This window comes from Gadus morhua, chromosome 12 (genome assembly GCF_902167405.1).
Source record: "Gadus morhua chromosome 12, gadMor3.0, whole genome shotgun sequence".
Lineage (NCBI taxonomy): Eukaryota > Metazoa > Chordata > Actinopteri > Gadiformes > Gadidae > Gadus > Gadus morhua.
The window spans coordinates 22,537,318-22,547,862 of NC_044059.1; the positions used below are offsets into that span (position 1 = coordinate 22,537,318).

The 10,545-nt window shown below is 46.5% G+C and overlaps 1 protein-coding gene across 1 annotated transcript in view; it reads right to left on the bottom strand.

Moving 5' to 3' along the window:
- Positions 1-832: 832 nt before the first annotated feature.
- LOC115555824 (leucine-rich repeat-containing protein 24) overlaps positions 833-10,545 on the bottom strand; it is a 15,343-nt gene continuing 5,630 nt past the window's right edge. The window contains exons 6-9 of the mRNA XM_030372856.1: positions 6,501-6,763; positions 5,487-6,092; positions 4,771-5,019; positions 833-4,671 (exon numbers count right to left, since the gene is read on the bottom strand). Of these exons, the coding sequence (XP_030228716.1) occupies positions 4,504-4,671; positions 4,771-5,019; positions 5,487-6,092; positions 6,501-6,763 (1,286 nt within the window). The 3' untranslated portion in view covers positions 833-4,503. The remainder of the gene's footprint in view (positions 4,672-4,770; positions 5,020-5,486; positions 6,093-6,500; positions 6,764-10,545) is intronic.

Here is a 10,545-nt window from a genome sequence, read left to right on the forward strand (position 1 = left end):
GAGAATAAAACAAATGTAAGCAATCTTGTTTGTTTCTCGCAGAAAGACACTTGACAGTCACGGCACGTGGATGCAGGCCTATGCAAAAGAAAGTGTCTCACTATTTTAGAGTTGTTATTGTAAAACTACTATGTTTTCTGCTATTCCCCTAGTTATACCACATTTTGGTTTTAGACTGAGTTGGCCAATGCCAGTTCCTTTAGGGTGACCAGAATTGGATCAATAAAACTCAGTAGACTGCAGTTATATTGACATAACTACAGAGTTCAGAAAGTGTACTATATCAATACTGACCATATCTGTTTATTTACACTCTGGCTTGGAAAGACATCATCAACTGATACAGAACAAAAGGCTCGAAGTTTAACCAGTGTACCGAAAATAATTGAAGAGACCTGTGATGGGAACAACTGTCCAAATGGATTTCCACACGGATTCAATGGTTTGCTCAATCAGTTGAGTTAATAGGACTTGTATTATCCCTTGCCATAACCAGCACCCCTTTTATTTATTTGGACGCTGGCCCTGTTAGACTGCCCTTGCACTGTGTATTGCCTCCTCTTGTTGGCACACCTCAGAAACAACCAGCTTCCTCCTTTTGGCTGCGGTTGCTTTGTGCAATGTCTGACAACTTGTCAGGAGATCAACACCCCAACTCCCATGATGCACCTGCCCCTCAATGTCTCTGTGCCTGAGAGCAGATTTATAGCTTGCTCTTTAGCCTCAGACGGGGTCCACTTTCTCTGTGTTGTCAGCCTGCATGGGAGCAGTTACATTGAATGAAACAAGAAGTGAAAGTAAGGGTTTGTAGAAATATTTGATGCAAAGTAGGAACGGCACAGATTGACTTTATTACTTTAAAATAGAATGGAGCATACAATACATTTTTTAAATCCCCCAAAATAAATACATTCACAAAGGGATTTGAACAAATTAAGTATATTAAATAAAGTTGATCTGAATATAAACATACAAATCAATAAATAATTGGTACTCAATACACTAGGTAATATGCTGAACATGTTTAAAATAACAAACCAACCATAGTAGAAACAATTGTATATCCACAGAGAATTATATAGCAGCTATAACAAACATGTAGCACTGGTTACGTAATGAACAACGACATGGCTGAGTCAAATGCCATAGCTTTGTACTTCTAGCAAAGATTGTATGAAGACAATGAGATGACATGATTTTCAAATAATGGCTGAAGTACTTGATGATAGAATTGATCCGTGGGTTCGAATGCACATTTCTGTTTCTGAATGTTTTCTTTCATTGTTGCGTGATAACCGCAGCAAACAAAAATGAATGACATGTGAATCGAATATATCATTGTAAACATCAATATTATGTTCTTGAATTAATTCGGCAAATAAATCAGGCCATTTGAGGTATCAACTTTCAAAGTTCTTGAGGGATAAGAGAATATAAGGATGAGGCAACATCTAACATCCACCGTTGCATCTAAGCATGACACAGTGTTTCCAGCCAGGAGATCAGAAATGTCCCATGGGTAATGAAGAAATCAATAACGGTCAATAAACCACCCTTGATATAAAAGGAGACATTCTTCATGTGCGTTGTGGACCTATTTAGGAGACAATTTCACCCAAAGCGACTTACAATGGATTCAGATACATGTCATTAAGGAAGCAGGTAGGTGGGGCAGGTGGGAAGGGACCTAGGGTAGGGACCCAGGGGCCATCTGGCTCCAGGAGGCCCCCTGCAGGTAGGCTGCGGCATTGGGGATGGATCTCAACACCTGTCGGCTGGGAGCCGTACATCCCCGCCACTGCATTGTCCTGCTCCAGATTATTACGAACCATCTGTACCAGATAATATCTTTTGGAATAGGAATTCCTAGACTCTGCATCATTAAAAACGTAAACAAATATATGACTTAGAGTGGGGAAGATTGAGGTTTGTAGAGGAAACCCCATCTGTATAGCAAGCATATCTTACACTTTCATACTTTACAAGATTATTACATATAAAAGGAGAAATAAAAGGATAGATAATGCCCTTGAAATACATCACCATGCATCTTCACACTGTACATTGATGTTGATTAGGAGGGAACATTGGCTGAAATCATAGAATTTAAACGGATAGAATGTGTTTCTGTGATCAAGCATCTTCCCGTAGAGTCCATTATTTTGGGTAATAGTCATATTTTGACATTCATTTGTGCTACTTTAAACGACGACTGTATTAAAAAAATCTAAGACAAAGGCCTACATAAAGTCTAGAATTATAAAACAGTCTGGAGACACCTAACCATGAAAAATATGGCAGCCATTAAATGTTTCAACGTCATGAAGATATCGTATATTATCTCTTTTTAAATCTGCGACTTAGGAAGCTGGACTCGTGACATGTCCCAGTGTCAGAGGTTGTCAACGCCCGTTGAGAGAGTCCCGATTCAAAAGGGAAACTTCATTAAAGGAGAACCGCAGATGGATACATTCTATGCTTTTAAATTCCATTCCTGAGAACTTTGGAGAAAGACAGTGGCGGCATTATCTTGAACTTCTGGCATGCTGAACATGAAAACAAAAAACCCTGGCATATTTTCTTTTGTAAAATAGTATCTTATAAATGTGAATCAAGCAGTGCTGTCAACAAAATGGGCCTGACACAAGACGGGAGCAGTTCTCTAGAGCAGTGCCGACAGTATGATTACATAGTAATAACTGTTATTTGCTGCTACTACCAGTCATTCGACTCACTGCGACTCAAATTAAGCTTCCAAACCTTTCTCCACTCTCCTAACACCATGACTATTCAGAAATAGGTGCAAGACCAAAATCTTTGACAGCCCCCTACTGGTGCTTTTCTGCAATAACACATTTGCCATGTACAAGAAACCAGGGCAAGGGTAGTAGACTCAACAAGTGAAGTTGAGTCTACTACTATGCCCTGGTACATAGAAGGAGCAGACATCTGTGTCGGTATTTTTTAACATTTGAATAACCAATGCTGAGAGACGTTTTTTAAGGAAGAAAAGACGGGTAGGGAAGGCTACAGAAAATCACTTTAGAATATATTTTTACTCAGCACCTTTACGATATTAATTTGATCTCTGATAGATGACTCTTAAGCAAATAACACAATTCAATATTCCCTATTTTTATGACTTGACTTGTAGTGCTATCTTTTAAAACCTGTTAACACACTAACTTTAGCAAGGAATTAGTCAAATACTTATGTGTGTGGAAATGTAAATCTGTACATACAGTGGTTTGCTACCGAGTAGCAAACCACTCTAAATCTGCGTTAAGTTTTACTTTGAATGAACTCAAATATTCCCTTAGACCGAATAATATAATATCCAATTAACGCTCCATCGACACATGCTTTCCATACATTTCCTCCTTGATATGACAGCTACTAGTTCCCTCTTGTAAAGTAGGACTGTACGAAAGGCCTGTCTGGAGATAATATACGTTGTATGTGAAGAAATAATTGGACGACTGGTCCTCTGCTGAATCTTAATCAATAAAAAAAAAAACATTAGCTGTTCGTTATGTAACGGTGAATTGTATCCAATTACTTGAACTATGTTTATTTCCCCCCCTGGCTATATGTACCCACACAGGCAGTCATAACACGCTCACAAATCATCGATCATTTTCCCCCTGTACGACCACAAACAAGGTTTAGCTTCAGTGATTTGTGTTGTAACATGGACGCAGCTTGTTCCACGTCCCGTATCAGACACTGTGGATGCTTTTGTGCATGAGGTCCCAGATGTATGGCTAAACCGACTCGCAGAGTTTCCTCCCTGCTATCTCATGTTGAAACATCATGAGTAGATCCAACGCAGTAATATACTGTTGAATGTATCTACCCTCCGTGACCATATAGACAACAGAATATAGTCTACCCTCAGTATTATTGTATGAAAGTGTGTGCGTGTGTGTGTGTGTGGGTTTGTGGAGTGGGGGGGGGTCACTTTATGCAAACATCAGACGGATTTACTTTCAGATTTGATTGGAGCGGTTGTGAGTGAGTCACAGCAGCCAAAGCCTATTCTCAGTAAGTAATCACCTTCACTGGCAAAGTGTCTCGCCCCAGCACAGGGACCTTGTCTGGTGCAGTGACATCACCTCAAGTCTAATAGTGTAAGAGAAAGGGGTGAGGGCGGGTGGGGGGGGGGGGGGGTTTGTTCACACATACATACACACGCGAGGTCACCCAGGTGAGGTGAGGTGAGGACCAACCTGAACAAAGTCCTTCTCCTGAACCTCCACGTATGAATGGCGTTCCTTTTTAGGCACCAGGCTCGTGTTCCTCTCTCGATGCGTTGCGTGTTTTTCCCCCCCTTCACCTCAATGGGTCGGTTTGTTTTTGTCGTTTGTTTTTATGTCTCACACACGAATGGTCAGCACAAGAAGCACAGTAAGCGGAATGAATCAAGCGGAGTCACGTATCCCATCTCGAACGTTTAGGGATCTCTGGATTTCTTTAGCTTAAGTTTTCCACGCGGGCGCCTCCTCAGCAGTGAATCTCGTAGGCGATCTGGGAGTCCATGAAGAGGCCCGTGTGGTTGAGGAACATCCCCTCCGCCTCGGACGTGACCACGGGCTCCGCCTCACCCCCCTCCCCAGCCATCCTCCGCATGGTCCGTATGTCCGGCTCCTGCTGATGCTCCAGCTTCTCCAGCTTCTCCAGCTTCTCCTGCTGCTGCTGCTGCTGCTGCTGCTGCTGCTGCTGCTGCTGTTGCTGCTGCTGCTGGAGTTGATGCTGCTGCTTCTTGGGGGCCGGGGCCGGGCTCACGGCCTGTCCGGGCCCCGCCGAGCGGACGGGGCTGCAGGAGGACAGGCTGTCGGAGGGGGCCGGGGCCGGGTAACCCCCCAGGGGGCCGGCGGAGGCGGGGGGCGCGGGCGGCAGGACGGGCTTGGCGCGGTTCAGCACGTACATCTCGTGGCCCCGCTCGTCGCGGTACTCCTCCAGCTGGGCGAAGGTGGTAGGCCCGTCCGAGTAGTCGTTGACGTACAGGATGCTCTCCTCCTACGGTGGGGGACACACAAAGCGTTGCTTTAGGAGACCTTTGTGTGCGTCTGTTGTGATCCCCCCCCCCCCCCCCCCCTCCTTTAGTGTGATGGGTTTGATCAAGATTTGTTTAGATAAAAACTGTTTATTTTATTGGTCACAATCTCTATGAAAAAACATCCACGCTGTATGCTTCTTGATTTTGCAAAGTTGCTTGAAAAGGACCTTTTGGTGAAAAAGACTTTCATTGTGCATCAAAGCGATACCTTGATGGTCTGTTACAACACACTGGATACATGACTGATTTGAATGTATATAATCCGCACTCCACCGAACATCACAATAAATACACTAAAAATATATATTAAACCATTGATTGGTTACTCTGATCCAATAGTGAACGAATACACCCGATCGGGGTTTAACCCGCATACAAACGGATCTACTATCCGCTACTGGCTCACCTCCCTGCAGAGGGCACTCACCTTCTCCGATACGTCCGCCTCCTTCTCCCGCTGCTGGTGCCGGCTGTAGATCATGGCCACCAGCAGCAGCGCGGTGAGCGCCAGCAGCGAGATGCCGATGGCGATGGCCGTCTGAGTGGCGGGCCCCAGGGCGCTGAAGGCCATGCTGCCCAGCGCGTACAGCGGCTCGCGGCTGACGTCCGAGCCCGAGGCGGGCCGGTGGTTCCTCAGGCGGGGCCAGGAGGGGTAGTAGGGCGCGCTCGCCTGGGACCAGGACGCCCAGATGGAGGACGAGGAGGCGGAGGATGAGGAGGTGGAGGAGTTGATGGCCAGCTGGAAGGTGACCCGGGCCACGCCGCCGGCGTTCCAGGCCTCGCACTCGTAGAAGCCGGCGTGCGCCACCGTCACGTTGCTGAGGAACAGCATGCCGCTGCCCGTGTCGGGGTCGAAGCGCTCGCCCCCCTCGCTCTTCTGCAGACGCACCTTCCCTTCGTCCGAGGCGTCCTCCTCTTCCTCCTCTCTGGCCCCGCCGCCGCCCCCGCCCGCGGACCCTCCGCCCCCCAGCTCGTGCACCAGGCCCCGGGGGGACAGCACCACCTTACCCTGGAAGGCCTTCCTCCAGGTCACCTGCGGGCAGACGGGATCGTCATGATTATACATACATGGAGAGTACCATTGTTTCAATCATAACACTGATCATTGTTAATGGCCCACTTTCTGGCAAGTCTTCTTGGATCTGGTTGGCGATGATTTATCCTAACTATGAAGACAATCAATTGCAAATGTCAGCTCGTTTGCAATCACACAAAGACTGCTCATCTGGTCCCTGTTAATTGGCAGACAACTGGCCATGGGGCACACAAGTACAACAACACCCCAAAACAGACCCCAAATCAGACGTTGCAGACAGTGAGTACCACTCTGTGAGCATGTTTCAAAGGACTAAAGGCTCAGTGAAGGTTCCATGCCGACGCAACGCAATTACCAACTAACCTTAACTAAGCCTTACGTCCAGGGTGTGTATGAATACGGTACCTGCGGTCGCGGATATCCCGAGGCGTGGCAGGACACCCGGAGACTCTCCCCCAGCCGCACGGCCAGCCTCCTGGGCTCCAGCTGCACCAGAGGTGGGATGCACACCAGGCTGTTGAGGGGCACCTCCACCAGGCTGAGGTGGGAGAGGCGCGGGGGCTCGGTGCAGACCAGCCGCCGTTCGGCAGAGCTGAGCAGACGCTGGCCCTCCTCGTCGATCCAGCTCCTCAACCAGTGGAGGGCACAGTCGCACCGCCACGGGTTGTCTGAGGAGATGGGCGGCAGCATCGAAGAGTAGAGAGACCCCGGTCACACACAGATTCTGATGCACTGCTCTGAGTGCATCAGCAGATGTGTTGGCATATTTTGTAGAGGCTCAGGTTTAAGAATGCATTGGTTCTGAGGTGAGACCGAAGCAGAGAGTCTTAAAGTGTAATTCCTGCAAAAATTGAACCCAGGGTCTTTGTTTTGGCATGAAACCCATCAAATAAGCCCTCCAGATACCTTTTTCATTGAAAATCGAGTATTAGAGTTTGCCCGGCGCAATGTTTAGCGTCCATGTTATTGACTTGGGGCATTGAGTTTCGCTTCGAAATCAGCATTTTTGCACCAAACCTCTGCAGTAGCATGACTAGGGTCCCTACACATAAAACGAAGCACAAACAACTTAGTTTGCAAACCCAGAGTTTATTTAAAAAGACTAACAAGCATTACTGGTAGGTCCGTGTTTACAGGAAGTCCACACAAGTCGGTTGCCGAATGCGCCGGAGTTCAGTTCAAGGAGGAAAGTTTTGTAATTTATATTCGATGTAAATTATATTTATAAATAATATATAGCAAGTGTTGACATGTAAATTAAAGGACTTTCATATGTAGGTTACAGTTACAAAATATTTGTTCGCTACAATCAAGCATGGCACGTTGTTGACAGAAGACGCACTGCACACGTGATTAACGTATAGAGTGAAGGACAGCTCAAGCCCCGGAGAAGACGACCCATCTACAGCTTGAAGTCAAGAGAGAGAGAGATGGTTCGTGTTTGTGTTTTCTCCGGGTGCGGAAAACAAATGAAAAGTTACACCCCAGAAACTTTCCATAGACTGCCATCGTGGTACAATGACCGATCTTTGGTAGACCAGTGGCTTATTGTTTTCATTATGGACATTGAGACGCCAATTGAGATGCTGATATAGAAGGATCACCGTGTCTGCAGTGCTCATTTCGATAAGGAAGACTTCATCATTCCTAAAAGAGCTGCTGACCCAAAGAACCCAAAGAAAGTGTCATTGAAGAAGAATGCTATTCCACGCGTGCAGCAAGTGGCTACGGATAAACTTGAGGTAAGGTTGTTTATATGTTGCTTATTTGTCGTGTTGTATGATTTTTCTCAATTGGTGTGGAGGAGGAAGAGTCATCCGAACGTTTAACAATTGTTGTCATATATTTGTGTAATAACAGTACAATAACATACAACAAACACATCCTTTAATTTACGTGTCAACACAATAAATTATTTATAAATAGCAATTATAGAAATTATAAATTCCAAAACTTTCCTCCTTGAACTGAACTCTGCCGCATTCGGCAATCGACTAGGTTTGCAAACTAAGTTGTTTGTGCTTTGTTTTATGTCTGGGGACCCTAGTCATGCTACTGCAGAGGTTTGGTGCTATTTTTAACAATATTAGTGGTTCAAAAATGCTGATGCTGAGGCGAAACTCGATGCCCCAAACCAATAATATGGACGCCAAACATTGCGCTGGGCAAACTCTAATACTCGATTTTCAATGAAAAAGATATCTTGAGGGCTTATTTGATGGGTTTTCATGCCAAAACAAAGACCCTCGGTTAAATTTTCGCCGGAATTACACTTTAAGAGGGAAGCATACTTCTGGAGGAAAATAAGTGTGGTGAGGTCGCAAGAAAGAAGTCATTGATTGATTGATTAGTTATTGCGGGGAAGACGAATAAACAGCCTTCACTGAAATACATTTTTGGCTTAGTTTCTGAAGATGGCAATGTGAACAACCATTGGTCAAAAGTTCAAGGCATGCATTATTGAATCTGTTATTTTACCGGAATTCTTGTCTCCATGGTGACGGGGAAATTGAAAAAAAAAAAGGAATATCAATTTGGTCTCGATCGGGCGAATAAAGGTTCTTCTTTTTTTTCTGGTTCAAAATTTCTGGCAAAATACAAGGCCTTTAAAAAGTACAAAATTGTGAGGCTGAGCATACAATGAGCCACTGAAAGACCTCAGTCTGGAGGCCTCAAGTCTTTGCTCCCTGACTTTCTTGTTTCCTTTACACAATCTAAACTTCACTGGTGCACTCAATATCTAAGCCAGAGGTCGTGTTATTCATCCAAATCCCAGAGAAGGGCTGGCCCAGCCTAGACCATGGTTTCTCAACGGGCGGGAACAACCTAGGGGGGCGCTGGGAACGTGATTTACTTTTATTTTTTTGGGGGGGGGGGGGGGGGGGGATTTTAAACTTTCATGATTTTCAAATCTTTTTGGTGCAAAAATAGGCTATCTGAAATGAATAGCCGATGCTCAGTGTAACAGTGGTCATACAGCGCGGTTCGGTCCTGCACACGCCCGGACTCCCGTTACATCAGCTATCGTCATGATCTCTATAGCAACGCTGATAAACATAACCCAAGTTCACAGTTTAACAGTTCAATAAACAACTCAACACAATCAAACATGGGCGATAGCAACAAAAAAAATACTAATTTTGTTTCATTGCCTGTTTTCCGCCGTCCTCTTGCTGTTGTTCAGTTCCAGCTGCTCTGAGCGTAGTCTCCACGAATAGACCGTTCAAATACAAAATATATAGGCCTAATTAGGCCTCTGCGAGCGATCTGTTTTCCTGGTGCCCGCGTTGCCCGGGCCGCGGTGCCCGTGGTTCCCGGGTTGCGGTGCCCGCATTGCCTGGACCGCTGTCCCAGTGCCCCAGTGCCCGCGGTTCCCGGGCCATTCATTCATTGACGGGGCAAAGCGGGAGACGCGGGAGTGCCGTGGCTATGGTCGCGGTGCCCAAGGTCACGGTGCCTGGGCCGCGGCAAGACGGGAGACGTGGCGGCCGGGAGTACCCGGGCCTCGGTCACGGTGAATGAATGTTCAATCCAACCATTGATTCCTCAGCTCTTCTTTCTTGGCCAAGAGATCTCTCTCTCTCTCTCTCTCTCTCTCTCTCTCTCTCTCTCTCTCTCTCTCTCTCTCTCTCTCTCTCTCTCTCTCTCTCTCTCTCTCTCTCTCTCTCTCTCTCTCTCTCTCTCTCTCTCTCTCTCTCTCTCTCTCCTTCTCTCTCTCTCTCTCTCTCTCTCTCTCTCTCTCTCTCTCTCTCTCTCTCCTTCTCTCTCCTTCTCTCTCTCTCTCTCTCTCTCTCTCTCTCTCTCTCTCTCTCTCTCTCTCTCTCTCTCTCTCTCTCTCTCTCTCTCTCTTTCTCTCTCTCTCTCTCTCTCCCTCTCTCTCATTCCCTCTCTCCCTCGCTCTCCCTCTCTCTCTCCCTCTCTCTCTTTCCCTCGCTCTCTCTCTCTCTCTCTCTCTCTCTCTCCCTCTCTCTCCCTCTCTGTCTCTCTGTCCCTCTCTCTCCCCCCGTGTGTCTCTCTGGAAGTTGAATTGGGTTAATCATAGTGGTGGACAATGCTGTTAGGCCCCGTCCACACGAAGCCGATTTCATGGCGAAACCGCAAAGGTCTTGTACGGTTCGGCCTTCCGTCCACACAAAGCCGGCGAATCCGCTGACCGAAACCGTTAACTTCTGAAACCACCCTCGGAGGTGGTTTAAAATCTACCCGGTTTCGTTTGGGAATCGTGTGGACGCCTGAAACCGACTGAAATCGTAAACCATGACGTCATCGCCCCACCCCTTGACCCTCTAGCCAATGACTGTTAAGCCCGCGGAGTCTCAGAACTCACAACAACGAAGATGATGGCGGACTACAGCCTTGTAATCGTTATGCAGCAAATCATATCCCTTGTTGGGTTGCTAAGCCATTATTTATTGAGACTGTTGACTGACCGTTTGTTTATGTTGTAAGT